This window comes from Oculina patagonica, chromosome 2 (genome assembly GCF_052425735.1).
Source record: "Oculina patagonica isolate OP01 chromosome 2, crgOcupat, whole genome shotgun sequence".
NCBI lineage: Eukaryota > Metazoa > Cnidaria > Anthozoa > Scleractinia > Oculinidae > Oculina > Oculina patagonica.
Genome location: NC_135759.1, coordinates 24,847,587 through 24,867,447, shown reverse-complemented (window position 1 = coordinate 24,867,447; position 19,861 = coordinate 24,847,587). Strand labels below are relative to the sequence as shown.

Sequence of the window (19,861 nt, the reverse complement as noted above, 5' to 3'; positions counted from 1 at the left end):
GGCAAACCTATTATTATGTAGAGTGGAAGAAAGATAAAAATCAGCTACATCTAATTTGAAGTCCGACAACTAATACTTATATAGAGAAAATTAGTCGTCTCCCATGTAGACGCAATAACGAACGCATTTGCAAAATTGATGCATCCAAATCGGCTTAACGAGAACAACATTTATATTAGCAGCCTTCCTTATATCAAGCAATTCAGTTCTTGTGCCTTAATTAATGACCCACTGCAGGAAATGCGTTAGCTTCAGAACTGAAAATTGTTTTCACCGCAAGTGGTTCGAGTAGAGAATCGATTTCATTTTTTATTAATTTTGTGTTTTTTTTTTCTTTTTTTCAGCAATACGTCGTTTGGCTTTAGGGTCTTTTTTTAATAAGTTATCAAATTTGCCCTTTACTTTCTATTTTCTATTTTCATCTTTATGTTTGCATTGAACTAGGCAAAGTAGTAATGTTCCTATCCGCGGGAATATGCTGAGAAAATATTTACACAGCAAAATTTTACCAGTGTGATCATGGCAAGCAGTTTACTTTGATTAAAAAGAAAAGTGTATCTCTCTTGGTGGTATGGATCATTTGGATATCATGGTATTCCCCAATCCTCGCTTTGTTTAAGCTATTACAGCAATTGCAAGCTGAAAACCATTGTTTCGGTTGCTTCGGGAATCAATCACGCAATTTTAGGGTAAAATTAATAACAGATCGCTCCGTTTATTGTCGTGACTAATTTGAACCGACTCTGTTTATCTACATAAATAAGAGGCATTGCCAATCAGTTAAAAGCAAGGCAAGTAATTATTAAAACGAACACCTCAAGAGTTCCCAAAGCAAAAAGTGACTTCAGGGTCCAATTTGGAATAATGAATAACAGTTTTTCGGGACCGGAACGTCTACAAGAGCTTCTCAGCTCAAGAAGTACCTCTGCAATCGTCTTGGAATCTTCAATCAGTTTATTAATTTTTTTTGTGGCGGTTCCCGGCAATGTTCTTGTACTCCTAGTTGTTTACAAGACGCCAAGACTTCGAAATGCAGCTGGAATATTGATCACTTCGTTAGCGATTTCAGACCTTGCCTTGATTCTCCTGGAATTTCCACTAACCTATTCCTCCATTATCGCCGGACGATGGCTTGCTGGTTTTTATCTGTGTCAGATCACTGGCTATGCAGTGCCGTTTCTATGCAGCGCATCGTTACAAACCATGGCGTTAATGGCCCTTGATCGTCACTTCCGAATTGCTCATCCAATAAAGCATCGAACCATATTCAGCGTGAAGCGAACAAAATTAATGTTGGTTATTGTGTGGTTAATTGCGACCACGGTTCAACTGCCTTACGTTGTTAATGATGGCGTGTATACTTTTCATCCCGGCAAGGTAATTTGCTTCCTTGAGTTTACATTTTCGGCGAAGGTGGGCATCATCTATCTTATCCTGCCTTCGTTAGTTGTCCAACACTTTTACATGAAGGTATTCTTAGCTCTGAGAGCCAACAAGAAACGCGTTCAAACTCTGCAAGGACAAAGCATCGACGGTCTTAGAATGACAACACAAGAGATCAAATTGACAAGAACGTTATTAGTGACTGTGCTTGCATTTGCCATTTGTTGGACTCCAGTTATGATAACAGATTTGGTGGATATGTCTCTTGGTGGTTGGGCTCTTCCTCGCGGGGTTTATATGATGTACACGATTTGTGGCCTCGCAAGTTCGTGTATAAATCCCTTGGTGTATGGAATTATGAACAAAGTTTTCCGTAGGGAATATGTCAGATTGCTGGGAATACATAGGATTAATAATCCCAGTAATTCTATAGCTTCAGTTGAACCGGTAGTGATAATGTCTTGTGCAGTTTAAAGGATCCTAGTCAGCCTGCGCCATTTTCTCTGCCATCGAAATTCGGACCGTTCGCATGTTGAAAAGAAATCCTCGTCCATCCTTGTGCATTTCCCGGGGGGGGGTACTCCCTATAATGGCCTATACGGGGAGGGGGTAGGGTAGGGATTTCACGAGTTTAAGTATATGAAAGGGTATGGAAATCTGTCATTTGGCTATTTAAAAGGGCCTTTAATTAAAATATTTCGAACAGACGCAATATATGGCTGTATTATTTTAATTTATTAAGCGCTACATAAAAATGACAAGAAAACGTCCTATTTTACGTCCACGCCATGTCTCTTAGGTATATGAAAGGGGTACCTTTTTTCAGTTAAAGGTATACGAAAGGGGTACAATTTCTGTCAAAAATGGTATATAAAAGGGTAAGGGGTTAGAACTTGGTTAAATGAAATCTTATTTGGAATCTCGACTCCTTGTCGTTTTGCTTTTATAAAGTGTTATCCGTAAAAAAAAAAGAAAAAAGTTTATCCGTGCGTGAAGAAAGTCATAGGATCCTTAGTTCAGGATGCTATACTATTTTAGCCACAAAGTGAACGAAAGTCTGCAGGCAGGCAGGCAGGAAGGAAAGAAAAGAAAAATAATAGTGGCAACATCATCATAAACCACTTTCACTGAACTTTTTCTTTTATAGATTTGTCTCAGGGTTATGCTAAAACAATTAGACGACTCACTCGCGGTTTCTATCGACATTTAATAGTTGTCTAACTCAGGGGCCCTCGCCAACTATCAACCGATAGAGACATAGCCTGGTACAGCCGCCTGCTCTTTTGAGAAACCGCTGTACACAGGCTTAATGAGATATTACCCATTGGCTATGTATTCGAGTGCTGGCTCAGTTGAAATTTGACAACTAAAAACGCTATTTGAGCGGCAAAGCCATTTGCGGTATCTCATGTTGACATAATAACCGTTGGTATTAGTAAGTAACATAACGCGAAATATCCCATGTCAGTTGATCGAGTAAATTTTTAGTCATCCAAAAAGAATATAATCCCGTCGAAATAAACGCAACAACCATTAGAAAGATTTATTTCACGGCGGCTTAAACTGATTCTGAGGTCTTAGGTGCTATTTTCATCAAATGGCACTCGCTCAAAAATTGCAAATTTATTTATTCACTTGTATAAACAAACAGGAATATTTTTTATTGAATTGCAAATTATCCGTAAAGAGATCATTAAATTGCTTCAACGCGTCAACGGTTAATTGCATGTAAGTAATCATAAGTAGTCTTTTCTAAATAGAAAACGTCAAGCGCAAACGAAAGTTAACCTGTATTTTTTATTTTCTGTTCATCTATATAATTTTTTTGTATTTAAAGTCCTAGAGATTACCTTAAATGATTGAGTTAATGTGCATTCAATGTAAAAACTCCCGTAATAGGTATATATGTAATTTGAACACAAATTCTTCTAAATTCGTGATTTTTATTAAACTTCTGTGAGTACGCCGAAATGGCGTTTTCACTTTGAAATCAGTATATATAGGCACAATTCACTCAATAAGGTGTGTGAATTGTGTATGCAATGCTATATCTATATTGCTTATCTAACTTTCCATAAATGATAAAGAAGAGAAATAACAAAGCATATTAAACTATATGACACAGTATGTAATGAAGCATTTCACTTAAAAAAAAGGTTTGTAACCGCTCCATCAAAACCTAAACCGCTTCGAAAATTACAAGACACCGCCAGATTCTAGAATGATGAATTCTAAATGGAACGGTGAAGTGATTATTTTCTACACCCAATCACGTTTAAAACACTGACATAAAACAATAAACTGCAAGTGATTCTACATTCTCTGTAATGAAAACGTCTAGATATTTGCTTTCTCCGCTGACTGTACAAATTTTGCATTGACGTTTTGTCTAATAGCTACCAAATTTAAACTCTCCTATCAACATTCATGACATGGCTTTGAAAACTGACTGAGCCTCCAAAGCAATTATAATTTCACTTCTTAAGAAAAACAGACGGTTTAGATCCAACGCTGCAAAAAACACGTAGACGTGAGCGCTCAAAAAGAGCTGACGGTTATTGGTACAACAGTGTTCTGCCAGAAAAGGATTGCAGCACATCTACCATGTTGCTTTTCGAGAAAGACTGCTCCGATGTACCGCCTCCAATGTCACTATCGTTCTTTACGACGACCATTGCTATCGTCCTGTTCTTCTTTACTGTACCATCAAACTTTTTGATCTGTTGGGCGGTGTACAAGGAGCGGCGAAGACTGCTACGAAATGCGTTCAACTGCCTGGTGGTCAATTTGGCATTTGCTGACCTTGTTGTCGGACTGATTGTGTTGACGATATCTACGTATGTTCACCTGTTGGAAGGTTTAACAAATCATCCCAACTTGCCGGTACTCCCCGTGGGTCACATATCGTATTTTATTTGCTGTACTGCATCAACGTTTAGTCTTACAGCAATGGCCATCGACCGCTACATCGCTGTTGCGCACCCTGTTGTCTACAGAAACAAGATAAGTACAAGGCGAAGTGTCGTTGTCTCGCTTTGCATTTGGTTTGTGTCTATTTCCTTTCCCTCGGCTGTTTATTTCCAAATTGGCTTCATAAAATACGCTTTTGTTTTTGCCAATACCGCTGTCTTTGCTACAGTGCTAATCTTCTTCTTTTCATACATCACAATTTATCGTAAACTTCACGCTCAATTCCAAATGTCTTCACAACTTCACTCGGGAATGGATTCTCACAGTGCTCAAAGACGAGCTCTAGAACGTGAAAAGCGTCTAGCGAAGACATTTGTACTCATACTCGCGGCATATCTGATCTGTTATACACCATCGTGTGTAATTATCTACATTTTAAACTTCTGCCGCAGTTGTAGCTGCATAACAATCCACTGGTTCCGAGACCTTCAGTATGTTTTCATCTGGATCAACTCAGCCCTCAATCCTTTTCTTTATTCCTGGCAAATTCCAAGCTTTAGAGACGCTGTTTTGGCGAGTGTTCCTTGTCAAAGACGGAGAACGGTAAACCAGACTGCTCCAGGCGGCCATTTGATAGAGGTGAATGAGAACCATTGCAATCAACTGAGGATATATACGACTGCACAAGTATAGACAGCAACAGAAAATCGCTTTCTGGTAGTTGTACCCTGAAATCGAATACAGTACACTAAGGAGGTCTTTTGTAATGTTTTAATCCTGGAAGATGACCAAGACCATTAGCCACAAACTAGAAGTCTTCCAGAACAGGTGTCTACGAAGGATTCTCCGCATATTTTGGCCAAACACAATCTCAAACTATGAGCTGCGTAGAATTGCAAGAACAGAAACCATCACACAGCAAGTGCAGCGAAGGAGATGGAGATGGATTGGTCATGTCCTTCGTATGATGCCTACAGCCCTACCAAGAGTCGCCCTCAGATGGACCCCCGATGGCCGTAGAAAGAGAGGTCTCCCAGGAGAAACTTGGAGAAGGACGGTGGAAAGAGAAATGGGGGACAACGAATGGACATGGGGCCACCTCGAACGAGCAGCGGCCGACCGTAGCCAATGGCGCTATCTGGTTGAGGCCTTATGTGCACCCATGCACGAAAAGGAGTAAGTGAGTAAGTCTAACTCGCCTTCGGTCCATATTTTTATTGAAAAACATCAAAGAGGTTATAATAAACAAGAAACAAGTATGGCGGATTGTAAATCATTTGTGCTGTAGCAGAAATTTGCTGACCATAGCGTATTTGCAACGGCCACTCAGTATACCGCCAGTCAGCTACTACTGTCCGCTATACCACCAGTCTCAGGAGTTTATAGTACAACCTCCACTACCAGACACCTCCCATAGGCGGACACCTCTCGCAAACCAACACCTTGTCGTGCTTTCAGCCACATAACCTCCCATAAGTGGATTCCTGTTCCAGTGCAACACTTTCTTTGGTCCCAAGGGTATCTGGTTCAAGAAGGTTGGACTTTACTACTGCATGATCTGATGAAAGGAACCAGTGTTAACTCGTTCTTGGGGAAAAACTAGCTCTCATGTATCAGGAGGTACGGAGGCACGACTGAAAACTACTGCAGTGGCTTGTCAATTATATAGCTAAATCTGTAGACATGTCTGGGTAAATTGTTCAAGACTCGGCAACATTGGAAAATGATTGGAAAACCTGAGACAACTCCGAATCTTACTTAAAGGCTAGGGACACTAGTACTGTCACGGGGAATGCTTTTCGGTAAAAAAGTACTCAAAGTGGCGAATAGGTTTTCTCGTACATGGAATGCACCTAGTATATCAAGATGGATATTAAAGTAAATTGTTGTTGAAGGAAGGCGGGAGCCATAATAATTTTTATGTGTTTTTCCAGTCCACAAGGACAAAACGTGAAAAAATCAGCCTGACTTTTTCAAGTTGAGATTTAATGTTATTGTTGGCATAACAATAATATAACTTGTTTATCGCTTCAGTACACTTGCATGGTGATTTTTAACAAAATTGCACCACTATTCGTAGTTTCCATATGTCTTTAGGCTCTTGAGTTTTTGAAGTGGAACCGCTGACAAAAGCAAATATTAACAGGCTTACACGAAGAACCAACGAGAGCGAGAACAGCCTATAACAAATCAGAAAGACGAAGGGCTTGGCTAGAAAAGAACACAACTAAAAACAATACAGACTAACTAGCCTAGTATGACAGAACTACGCTACAAAAGCTACATTTTCTGACTAAGCTTGCAACGTAAAGGAGCCTAAAGAGTCAATGTTCACTTACAAGTTGATCTCGTCAATCAGCAGTTCTCCACCAAATATTAAAATGTTGGCTTGTTGGGAAAACCTAGCCTCTCAAGTATCGGGAGGTACTACCGACACTCCGATTCAGCTCTTTTAACTACTCCACATCGTAAAACTACTGCAATGGCTTGTCAATTATATAGAAAACCTGAGACAACTCCGAAGACTAATTAAGAAAGCAAATATAAACAGACCTACACGAAGAACCAATGCAGATCGAGAACAGCCAATAACAAATCAGGACGAACTAAAGATAGACTAAAACAGGAACCATTACGGAGGTCCAAATCAAGATCAGTAGATAATTCCAAGTTCATGTACCGTGGGAACGGAACTGTTCAAATACAAACACTAGATAAGATGGCTAACACAACATAAACCTAGACACCAAGTGTAAGTTGAACCTTGAATACCCTTGGTTTATAAACCTGAATAACAAAATAACTTGAAAAATAACCAAAGCTTCGAGGCACTAACCCAAACATGCCCACTGGCGAAGACTCAGCAGTTTAGAGAGGGCTCTTAAGGTGGCTCCATAGGGTTTCTTGACCGCGCGAAGAATGGGTACGAAAGGGCGAGCTTGAAATGCCGGCAAATCAAACATGGCGGCTTCACGCGAGCGTGAAATTTTCGGCGAGAAAACGCGAGACTTGCTTCCTGCCAATGAAACAACACCCGTGCTTCCCTGTGTTGAACAGATAAAAGAGTTTACAACACCCTAAAAAGGTGTTTACAACGTCCGCGGTGCTTCTGGCCGCTTTTGTGAAGTTCGTACGATCGAAAGCAAAAGAGAAAATAAAGAATAGTCTTCGCGATTGTGAGATACTTCCAGCAGAATTTCAGAGATTCTGCTATATAAAGGATTAAGGTATGTCTCTAACTGACCTTGGCGTTAACAGATATTCGCACAAAAACCGACAACAACGGGTAATGCTCGTCTTTACACATCAACTGGTATGGTTCAAAAGTTCGCGCATGCTCAAATAGCGATCTTGGACAATTTCTATTCTGATGACGTAACTGTTATTCGGGCGAAAATAGAAATTTTCCCCTTGTATTTACTAGAGTTTCCTTCGGTGAAATTCCTTAAAATTTGGCATAGATGTTATACCTTTTCAACTGCCCTTTTTGCCGTTTTTTTAAAAAAATTTATAAGCCAATTTTTTTGCTTAGTCAAAAAAACACAAAATAACCAAAAACGCAAAAACGACCTGGACAACCCCTACTTTTTTTGTTTTTAAAAGTTATTTCTCATCAGATTCAATCCGTTGGGGGAATTTAAAAAATTTTCACCGAAGAAAATTAAAGAAATTTAAGATCAAAGCCATAAAAACACCAAAAAATAGGTCTTTTTGAGTAGATGTAGCTCAAAAACAAAGGCCGTTATTTTAAAAAAGAATAATGCACAACATATTTTAGTCCTTGTTTTTAATATTTCGGCAGCTTTTATTTAACTAGTTAAAAAAATAACGCGAAAATGATCTCTTGATGGGTATCACTTGTGCGCGCGCCGTAATATCTCAAAACCCTATGGAGCCACCTTAATAAGCTATGATAAATAACTTCAAGCAGCGGGAGGTACCGGGATCGATACGACTATTTATGGAACAGTGGCAGATGTAGAGTGCAACAAAAAGATGTTATGTGCGCTTGTTATTTTGTTTGAGTGTCATTATATTTCCGATATTTTACAAGTTTTACGACTTATACGTCACGTACTCTTTTTTCGAGAGGTCTAAAAATAGAATGCAAATGATTATACCCCACGAGGCTCAGAAAACATCAGCGTGTTCTGAAAGAAATAGAGGGAATCTAGGCAAAGTTTTCATTTTAAAAAAGTGTTTTTGGAACAACGGCTTTTTTAGAAAGTGTTTTTAGAAAATCTTAGTACCCTCTGTATGAATATGTAACGATCTGATAAAGCTAAATACTGACAAAAAAAATGAAAAAATCCAGCCATCGCCACAAAATTGTTAACTTTGAAAATTATTATTTTGCAGATGGTAGTCTTTTCGGGAATATATTTAATTAAGGAAAGAAAGTAATTTTAGCGTTGTTTCTTCTTATTAAAGTCCAAAAAATGCTCCGAGCTGTACTTTTGTTTAACAAATAAGGAAGCCAACCAATTAATGACATGTAACAAAGATTGGATCCTGTTCGCGTTCTGATTGGTTAAAAAGCTTTGTTTTATCTGAATATAAAACAAAGAGTACTATTTTATTGCATATGTCTCGCGAACGTTAAATTTATATCACACAACAAATAAAGAAACCAAGGCGATAAAATAAATAAAAAACTTCCAATATTAATTTTACTAAAATTCCCGTCGCGTGTCTGCTACTCAAGAACTCAGTCGTTAATATTTCTACATGTTATGGACCTCATGCCCAGTCGACAACTACCATATATTACAAGGAAAACAGCGTTTTATTGTTTCGCGCGAGTTAAATCAATCAAAAATCGACATAAAACATACCAAAGCGATGAATTTTCTCTGCCTTGTAACAATGCGGTTATTAAAAACACTCGCTGCTCGTGTGTTTTTCTAGATTATCATCTCTACACTCTTTTTATTTTATAAGAATCTAGTTTATAAGAATATCAAGGCTGACATTTGCGAATTTTTAAGAATATTTTAAGAATAAACCCGAGGCTGAGATTTTGAAAAGAATATAGTTTTCAGTTGAAACAAAATCAGGTATTTTCATTTCCGTCACTTTATCTCTGTGAGGAATGCTTTGTTTAAAGCCAAAACGGCCAGGCTGCACCGAAAAGCAAATGGTACATGTGCACAATGTAACACGATACAGATCTGGACTCCAAACACTTGGAATTGATTACCCAATACTTGCCAGAACGGAAATGTCAAACGGTATTTTCTAAGAATGTTCATAAGAATATTTTCAGCCTAAAATTGGCAGAAAAATACGAATATTCAGCCTGAGTCGCAAAAACTGTATTCTTATAAACAAAAAAGAGTGTAGTTTGGCTTTATACCAGTGTACGGAAAAAATTTTCATTTCCTCTTTCTTTTATTGTAGGAGTACTTTCCCGTACTTTTGGTAACCCTTTTGTATTATACTTCATTTTAAGAACCTGACCGGCCTCAAACAAAAAGTTTCAATTAAGACATCGACTGATTAAAGAAAAACAAGTTATGACGTGGATCAGATTATTACCTCCCAAAAGTCACTCAAGTTTTTAACATAAATTGGTAAAGTGCAGGGGTGTCGCTTTAGTCGTTATACATACAATGTCTAAATATTTGTATTTAATTAGCAATACACATTTTGTGTTATTACAGTTTCCCGTTATCTGGCTAAACTCGAAGTATATATAAGCTGCATGTTGCAGGTGGCTTTCAAAGCAACTTCTGACTTGAGCCACGCTCACGTGATATCACATCAATACTAGCGAAAATTTTCAGTGACTTCGAGTTCAACGACTTATGTTAAACTGCCCGTGGCAACTCAAGTCGAACGGTTTGGACATTTTCTCAGTCAGGATTGCCAAACAGGGCTGACATTGCAACACATTTGCCATGTTGCTTTTCGAGAAAGACTGCTCCGATGTACCGCCTCCGATGTCAGTATCCTTCTTCACGACGACCATTGCTATCGTCCTGTTCTTCTTTACTGTACCAACAAACTTTTTAATCTGTTGGGCGGTGTACAAGGAGCGACGAAGACTACTGCAAAATGCATTTAACTGCCTAGTGCTCAACTTGGCATTTGCTGACCTTGTTGTTGGACTTATCGTGCTGACAATATCTACGTATGTTCACCTGTTGGAAGGTTTAACAAATCATCCCAACTTACCAGTACTCCCTGTGGGTCATGTATCGTATTTTATTTGCTGTACTGCATCAACGTTCAGTCTTACAGCAATGGCCATCGATCGCTACATCGCTGTTGCGTACCCTGTTATCTACAGAAACAAAATTAGTCCGAGACAGAGTGCGGTTGTCTCGATTTGCATTTGGTTTGTGTCCATTTGCTTGCCTTCAGCTGTTTATTTCCAAATTGGTTTCATAAAATACGCTTTTCTATTTGCCAATACAGCTATCGTTGCTACAGTGCTAATCTGTTTCTTTTCATATTTCACGATTTATCGCAAACTTCACGCACAATTCCAAATGTCTTCGCAACTTCATTCGGGAATGGGTTCTCAAAATGCGCAAAGACGAGCCCTGGAACACGAAAAGCGACTAGCGAAGACATTTGTTCTCATACTCGTGGTGTATCTGATCTGTTATACACCATCGTGTGTAATAATCTACATTTTAAACTTCTGCCGCAGTTGCAGTTGCATAACAATCCACTGGTTCCGAGACCTTCAGTACGTTTTTATCTGGCTCAACTCAAGCCTAAATCCTTTTCTTTACTCGTGGAAAATCCCAAGCTTTAGAGACGCTGTTGTAGCGCATGTTCCTTGCAAAAGAGGAACAGGTTCAAACCAAGTGTCGCCTGATGTCCGATCGTTGGAATTGACTGAGAACAATTCCTATCAATCGAGAGTAGTTACAATTGACCAAGCATAACTTCTGTGCGCCAAAATCCGGCTTGAAGCAGCTTACACGTAACACAGCAGCGTGTGAACGATACCTTTTAAAAAGAAGTAGATGCCGAGTTTACGCCAAAATGTACAAGGAAAGAAAGAAGGAGATGGTCTTTGAATTGATCACAAGACTGAAAAGCTGGATGTGATGCCAACTGAAACGGGCGATTTGTTTTGTGGCATACACTTTATGTAATATTCGCAGCGAATTCTCTATATTTTTTTGACAGTGAACGCGTTCTGTGTTAACGGCAACAAACCAGTAATTTTCCCTGAACGTAAAACTTAGTTAGAGTGAATGGGAGCCGTGCGCGAGAGGCTTTTATTGATCATGAGTTGTCTTTGGCCCGCTTAGCACGGGCAAGCATAAGTTATTAAAAAAAAAATTGACGGCGTACCGTAGTTTGCTCATGCACCTGTAGGTTTTCAGCATTGTTTGCGTCCATCAAGCTGTGTCAATACAAGGTGGCTGGATATTGCAACTGTGTTTGTAGAACCACAGACCTGGATAAGTGGTGCTTTTCCTACAGGAAGAAATATTTCCTATAGCAATCAAAGTATGCATTGACAGACTATGCTAATTGAGTATCTACGTGGGCATCTCTGCAAAAATGCGAATGATTTCAAAATATAACAGCCATTTGATTTCAAGAAAAAAGATTTTTTGCGTCAGTTAAAGAAAGAAAGAAATCAGTGGCATGGTCTGGCAAAAACGTTTTTGACGTAATGCCTTCCAGGGAAACACATTCCATGTGACAGATCTTTCATTCATCTCTGAATAAAAAAGATAGCCTTTTTCCGTACGTGTAATATGGCATCATCAGGAAAACGGCAAAAGACCTACAATATGTGAGTTTCTTGTGTAGAACTTGAATGCTAGGTTAATGTTAAAACAGTATTTTAAATGAAGAAACCGTTTCACAACAACACAGCCTACGCATGAAAAAGTGCAAAAAAGAATGTAATAGATCGAACGCTTATTGCCTTATTGCTTATTGCCTTTAAAAGAAGCAATTACATACTTGTCGCTGGAGCTTCTAAGAATACTGACAGTTTTTAGCGCCACTGGCACAGGTAATTTATAGATGTAATTGTTCTTTGAAATCATTTTCCGCCAGCTGCATGTGACACGTTCGCTTGTCCGACTGTTTTGTTTTTGTAGTGGCGGGCACAAATAGAAGTTTTTTTTCTTCCCAGGAGATCTGATTCCATCATTAATTGCAACTCATAATAGAAATTAAATTCAAAATGTTGAAATTCAAACGTTGTCTCACAGCGAGAATTCTTTAAGCCGGTATCAAAGAAGTTATAGTTCTAGGCAGTGCATCGGGGTTTTGTATTGGCTAACAGTTAACATATGTTGTAAAGGTTTTAACTTTAATATTACCCTGAAAATCCTTCAGGGAGTCCAATAAATATATTTATCTCAGATACTTGAAAATTGTTGTATTTTTTATTAATATCAATGTTATCGCTCAAGATGTCTTGAAGGACTCCAAATGCTTGCGATGAAATAATTTTATCCTAAGTTAACATGACCCATTTGACTGATATATTTCCACTGAGGCAAGGGCGTGCGAGAAATGCAAGGAACGACACCATCACTGATCTTATACCAAGGTCTTGATTCTTAAAGGAGAAAAGACTTGCTTGTGCTGCTTGTAAATATCGCCTCCCTAGACTATTTTCGAGACCATCTGAAAAGCTCCTCGCCGAAGATATCATGCAGTCCAGATTTGCATGATTATATATGATGGGGAATTCATCATCTTACTGGACGCAAAGCATAATTTCGGTGAAGGAGCATCCACACCTCAAGTTTGTCCAGCCTAGCATAGAGCATTTCGAGTAGCGCTTAAGTTGATTAAACACACTCAAATAAAATTGGTCAATACATACTAGTTATGCAACGCTTTCGAGTGGTATACTATGGAATATCCCACGAGTCACCTGTATTAAGGCTCGTGTGTATACCAAGAAAAAAAGTGGGATATTCCATAGTATACCACGAGTTACACAAGTGTTGTGTAACTATTTTATACCATGCTATAGAAAATACGCTTACCTTTAGGTTACTATTTTTAGCGACTATTAATTTTAGCGATTTTTTCGGAGCAAGATTTAGCGACTATTAAATTTGACGATTTCCGAAAATTAAAAAGAAAAGCAATTTTAATATATAGCTCAGATGGAAATAAATGTTGAGTAATAGAACAAAGTCATTTAATATTGAACAAACATTATCACTGTCAGAAAGAACAAAGTGAATTGCAAATGTTAGAAAGTGGGTCCTCGTCAGGGAAATCAGTCATATTCTCCACGATGACGGCGATCCCAGCTCTCTCCCAACCCTTCTGAAAGGTTGTCCGACCTTCTGACGTTGTCATATAGTTGAACAGGGCCACTATATTTAATTTATGTATTCCGCAGGCGGGCGGGGGTATTAGTTTAACACGTATTAAATTTGACCGAGACAAATTTTAGCGAGTACTAAATTTAGCGATTTTGGCCCAACTCGCTAAAATCGCTAAAATTAGAAGCCGCTAACAAAAGTAACCTTAAGGTGGCTTGTACCAGTTTTCAGGTTTTTGACTGTGCGACGTTTGGAAGAGAATGGCCAAAAAATTAATTAAAGATCGTAACAAAATTTTTGTGTAATTAAATTACCCATTGTGTTGTTGATCCAAAATACCAATAATTACGTCATCAGTGGTTACCATGGCAACGATAGGCAATGATTTTTAGGACCCTTTTTCAGCTTCCGGTGGTTATATCTTGAAAACTAACTCGATGACCCCCATTTTTTTTCTCGTGATAACTTTTGGCATATGAAAAAGAAACTGTATAATTATTTTAAAAAAATTCTACGAAGCCGATTTTTTGCAAATGCAAAAAAGAGCAATTTGTAAGTAATTAAAAATTCCTTTCGTAGAATTTTTTTAGATTTTTTCTGGCGTTTCCTTTACACAAAAGGAAAATATTAGGGCAATAAAAAATAGGGGTCATCGGGTTAGTTTTCGCGAACTCAATAATTCCCACGCGCGTTTCCGCGCACTTTAAAATTTCGATTTTAAAAGTTTCTTCAGCTCAGGATTTCATGGGATTTAGCCAGTTTCAGTTGGCGCCAGTTGTGCCTCTTAGGTCTTACTTTTAAGTATTTCTTTGTCTGAATAATCATGTGTTTGACAGCGAACTCAAATAAGCTGAAACGAAAAAAGTGGAATTGAGTCACGATCTCCGACAAGATCGATCGTAGCACATGCGAATTTGCTTTTGTAACTCGAGCAGTGAGATCCGAAAACATTTTGACTGTCGAACATTAAGTTGACTTAAAATGTTCTTGTTGAAAAAACTTCAGTTGAACGCGGAATTTTTTCTTAAAATGAAGAAAAGCAACCTCGCACTCGGCCGCCATGTTTGTTTCCCTTTTCAAATCTCGCGCGTGACTCGTGGGTATGAACCGTGACGCGCGCGCTAGTCACCAGACTTCCCACGCAAGAAAAACCGGTACGAGCCACCTTAAGGTACTAAATTTCGTCGAGAATACAATCGCAGCGCACGATGGGAAGGTTGGGTTTAATACCGTCGAATATACAACGGCGTTCTTGATTCTGATTGGCTGTATTTTCTATGGCATGGTATAAACGCCTATATATGTCTCCTAATTAATTCGATAGGGAAATGACTTGAGAACAGTATAACTCTAAGAATATGAACTCAAGAATATAAACTTTCTTAGCTTTGGCGTATTCTCAGAATCTTCTCGAATAAGTACAAAATTATAAACAAACGAGGCCCTTGAGCACACGTGATGTGGAAGCCACTTCTCATAGTTACCTTCCACCCTACGAGAAAGTCTCTTTCGTAGTCTTCTAACATTCAGCAATAAAAGAGACCACAGATGGAAGAATCTTTAACTAAGGACATCTTCCGTGAGTTGCGGTTGTCTTGCAAGGCCGTGCAAGTGCAGACGTGACCGCAAGGTACCGCCTCCTCATTAGGAGGAAACAGCACAGACTCGTAGTCATAAGCTACAGGAACTCACGACAGACTTCGAGAGAAGCGAGGATAAACAGGGAAAGCTTACAGATAAGAGAATAGCCGCCTACAAAAATAAAAGACAAACAGGATGCACGTGACTTTAGAGGAGACCAAGTTTCAAGATGAAACAAACACAAAATAAGACTAGTATCATGATTCGTTCGCAGTGTGTGTCACTGAAGTCTTTCAGAGTGGGTGTTTCAGCTGATGGACGTAAATAATTTAATTGGGACTGCATGGTAGTCTATGTATATGTGCGAAAAGGTTATTTTTATTTTTCTTAAGAAACATTCAAGTCACAGGATTGATTAAATAACACCTACTAAATTTCATTGAAAAATGATATTAAAAGACTTTTCGACCGGTAACCTTGCGCGTGAGAAATCTGAAAGCTGAAACCAAATAAAGGAAACATTTAGACAGAATTGAGTGACATGGCAATGTTATAAAAACCGGTAATTTTTACACTGTGAAGCGATTTAGTGCGTGCATCACACTGCTCGTTGCATGAAGTTCTTATGTTTGTGCAAAGGTGTGGTGTTTGAAGGTTAGTCGAAACAGTATGTCTCAAACCTCTCCAAGTGCAGAAGCTCTAATGGGCATATATAACAGAAGTTTTTCAGTGAACAAAACAACTTCAAACGTAGATTTAGGAAAGGAGGACCAAGGTCAAACAATTCCCGTGGCAGTTTCTCTTCTGATTCTAATTGCCTTCCTTGGATCGATTGGTAATCTTCTCGTTTTGAAAGCGATATTCAGCCAGAAACGGAGAAAGCTTCACGAGTATCTCATTTTGAACCTGGCTGCTACTGACGCAGGGACGTGCCTCCTGGGAATTCCGTTTGATGTTGCAGAACAGGTGATGGGTGAATTTCCGTACGGAGCTGCTCTTTGTCGCGTTATTTACCCATTTCAGTCCGTGCTCGTCTACTCATCTGTAATGACGCTTTTATTCATGTGCGTGGAGCGCTTCAGATTGATAGTTACACCGATGAAGCCAAGAATACGTTTAAAAACTGGACTAACAATAATTGCTGGGATGTGGCTTTTAATGTGCTTGATTGTGCTGCCTCTATCGCTTGCTCTCAAGTTGAAGGGGTTCTACTGCAGAGAGGAATGGCCAAAAGCTTACAGTGGAAAAGTGTTTACCCTCGCTATCTTCGCATTCCTTTACGTAATGCCGTTGCTTGTCATGACTGTTCTCTACGCTCTTATGATTAATGTCTTAAACAAGGACACAAAGTCCTTGAAAAGGCAGAGAAGCAGGACAATTTCCCAAGAATCGGTCGATGTGCTAACGACGAGAAATTTCACAATTGTCAAAGTGTTCGTTGCGGCTGTAGTTGCGTTTTCAGTGTGTATGTTACCAACGCATGTCACTTGGCTGTGGCACGATTTTGGAGACGGTTCAACGAGACATGAGTTCTTTGACAAGGTAGCAACTTTTAGCAACATCCTAATGTATGCTAACTCTGTTCTCAACCCCTTTATTTTTGGCTCCATTATGGTCGATGCTAAATCTCTTGTAAAACTTTGCAGAACTTTGGTTTGTTGTCTTTCTGGACGAAATCGAGAAAGATTTTGACCAACGTTTTGTCCTTCAGATTCGTTCCCCTTCGATGGCGAGCACAGTTGGAAAAAGGATCATTCTGTCTCTCATTGTCCAAATCTTCGGAGATTTTCAACTGCGGGAATAACGAAACAGTCAGAGCTACGAAAATAACACACAAGAAACTAGATCTTAATTACAACGGGCACTGGTTTAAAGGCGAAACAAACTAACACGATTCTGTGTGGTAAACTAGAACCTTCCATTATCCGGACTTTATCGTGTTGTACCTTATAATTATTCAACAATTTCACATAAAATACCGTAATGTCTGTTTATAATAAATGTTAATTTTTCATGCATGCATCGAATCAACAGAGCTTTTGGATCTAGAAGACAGCTCCCATTACCTCTCAGACTCTGTAGCCCGTGAAATCAGTGACAAAAATTGCATCGTTTACAGTGTGTTTAGTCGATAGTCATTTAGTCGTTTTATCGCCATTTATATCTAATCTGCTTCTTAAGGTATTATCCGGTATATAAATAAAACAAAGCGTTTGTTATAGGCTTGTACTTGAGGTATTTATCTGATGAACAAAGATTATTTTTAAGTGCACGTGCTTATCACGTTGCAGCAAACCCCGTGTCTCGATCGGTCATGCAACTTTTAAAATGTCAGTCTTTTTCTCCCCAAGAACCAAATTACAGATCATGTCAGTTACATGTTTTATGCATTATGTGTCCATCGAATTTAAAAGATTTTGTAGTCCACAGATCGTATTAAGTCAGTTTTAGATCGTTCTGATCCTGTTTTCCCCATCTTATAAGTGTTTTCGAAAAGTCTAGGGAATTCTCTTACTACAGGGTTAATGCGAGGGTCAAGTTGTTTTATAGGCGATTATCTTACAGTGAAGGTGGTCTTAAAATAGCGCGATTTGTCTAAAGATATCATGTTTTGAAATGGAAGAAAAACGTAATGAGTTAAAAACAAATTAAAGGCAGAGATGTGCGGGTGGCCAAAATTGGGCTGAAAGAGTTGGCAAAAATCAGAATTTATCAGTAACGCCTCAAATATCTAGTGTACATAGACTTAATAAGACAATATGATAAAAACTGGTAATGTAAAAGGTGATGCTTCGTGAAAAAAGACTCAAGAGCGAGACTGGTATCGTTTTATAAATGTCACTCATTGTAAACTATAATCAATATAGAAATATATATTAATTGGGCAGAAATTAATTCTCACTTGGACTCAATTTGCAAGTGCATCATTCTATAACGCTCAGAAATCCTCTTAACGTTATTAAGTGTTGCTATTATGTCCACGTAATGTTTTTTCACTTATTTTTTTTTATCGTTACTGCTTTTAAAAACATGACCTCTCTACATTTCATGTGTTTGCTTATTGTACTAAACCAGTACTTTTATATAACATTCTACTACGTGCAGCTGCTTCGCCATTTCCATCTTTTGTTTAGTTACTTGTTTATAAATAAAGACAATAGCGTGACCTCGCCCCTGTGCATGCCGTGAGCCCCTCGCGGAAACCAAATCAGTACACTGACCGCAAAGCTACTTGATCTGTATTGACCTCGTCTGTCGGGATGGATTATCTCTTTAAAATTACCTACTTTACCACTAATAAGAGTAATATCAGCTTCCACTCTCTAACAAGAGAGATCTAGACAGATAAGCATCAGCAGTTCTAATTTCCAGAGGGGATTATTAATAGTCCCAGGGGAGCGAGGGACTCTCATAAAGAAGTGTGGGAGATCGAAAATTTTAAAAGCAACCTCTAAAGGACCAGACCCTCGCTCTGTGGGTGTGGCTCACTTCCAGTTTAACATCTCAGAGCTATCACGACAATCACATAGGACACTTTCTACTCGTACAGGTTCACTTTCCAACGAGTGTTATGGATTTGTGATTCCTGGAGTGGGTTGTTTGGCTTCCAAATTAAATGAGCTTCAGAGTTGAACCATTAAACCAAACTATAGAAGTACCACGATAGTTAATTGCAAACTGAACTTTGGGTGGCACCGTGAAGAATTTTTAATGAACACCTCAAATAGCTCGTATCAAAAGAAGCATTTGTCACCCACAAAAGTAAGAAGACCATCCACATTAATGCCATATTGAAGAAGTATCTCCCCTCTCCTCCCTCCAATCCAGACTAAAACTATCCCTGAAAAAAGGTTTTATTTTTTTATTATTTTTATTATGGGCCCCTCCAACCTTAGCTTTCCTACTATTGTTTGCCATACATTTTGTAATGTTAGTGTCGATGACATAAGGCCCAGTTGAAAATCAAATGACCACAAAATTGATCCTCGGAAAATCACGTAAGTTTTATGCGGTCAGGTGCCCATATCAGAGACAAGACAAAGAACATTAAAGGTCACTTACACGACAGAAACATTTGGGTACCGACAACCGACCCATCAAAACATCGGTCTGGACCTTATTATTTTTGTACACTCCAAGTTTTCACGGGGCCACGGAAGGGAATAAAGTGTCGATAAATACGGCCAGTTTTAACTAAATAGAATGATCGCCAGGAGAAATGGACTAGTTCAGTATATGACAACATCAGTTTTTAAGGTAAATCCCTCTTCTTTTACAATCAGTAGTATGTGCCTAAAAGCAGTGAAAACAGGCTTTTGTGATCAGCTTCATACTGCTGGACTCGATTTGAATGTGCGCCGATGTCTTTATGAAGAAGAAGTCGTTTTGCTACGCCGTGTAGATTTTCTGACGTCTCTTGCATGGGCGGTAAGAATCGAGTACGCAGGACTGACGTGTGTTTACCCTGTCTAAGATTATGCAAATATATTAAAAATGGGCAATATGACACCGACAAACCGATAGGTGGTGCCGGATCTCTTGAAGATCTGGATCAGTAACTTAGTTAAGACGGCTAAAGCGGTCAATAATATGGATAAAAAACTAAAATATATTGAAAAAACTTTGCCCTATATTTCGGTTTGCAATACAAATCTCCCTCAGGGGCTGGGCGGAAAAAATGTGAAAAAAAATTGCGCAAAAACATAAGAAGCGAGCAA

At 38.8% G+C, this 19,861-nt stretch overlaps 3 protein-coding genes and 1 pseudogene across 3 annotated transcripts; all 4 read left to right on the top strand.

Moving 5' to 3' along the window:
• Positions 1-379: 379 nt before the first annotated feature.
• LOC144643724 (melatonin receptor type 1A-like) lies at positions 380-1,943 on the top strand. The gene has a single exon (XM_078503064.1). It carries the CDS (start codon positions 865-867, stop codon positions 1,855-1,857), a length of 993 nt encoding a protein of 330 aa, XP_078359190.1. The 5' UTR covers positions 380-864; the 3' UTR covers positions 1,858-1,943.
• Positions 1,944-2,350: 407 nt separating this feature from the next.
• LOC144643720 (adenosine receptor A1-like) lies at positions 2,351-5,022 on the top strand. The gene has a single exon (XM_078503061.1). It carries the CDS (start codon positions 3,988-3,990, stop codon positions 4,984-4,986), a length of 999 nt encoding a protein of 332 aa, XP_078359187.1. The 5' UTR covers positions 2,351-3,987; the 3' UTR covers positions 4,987-5,022.
• Positions 5,023-10,193: 5,171 nt separating this feature from the next.
• Positions 10,194-11,246, top strand: LOC144643721 (adenosine receptor A1-like). The gene has a single exon (XM_078503062.1). It carries the CDS (start codon positions 10,194-10,196, stop codon positions 11,190-11,192), a length of 999 nt encoding a protein of 332 aa, XP_078359188.1. The 3' UTR covers positions 11,193-11,246.
• A 4,045-nt stretch (positions 11,247-15,291) lies between these two features.
• LOC144643716 (galanin receptor type 1-like) lies at positions 15,292-18,167 on the top strand (annotated as a pseudogene).
• The last annotated feature ends 1,694 nt before the right edge of the window (positions 18,168-19,861 follow it).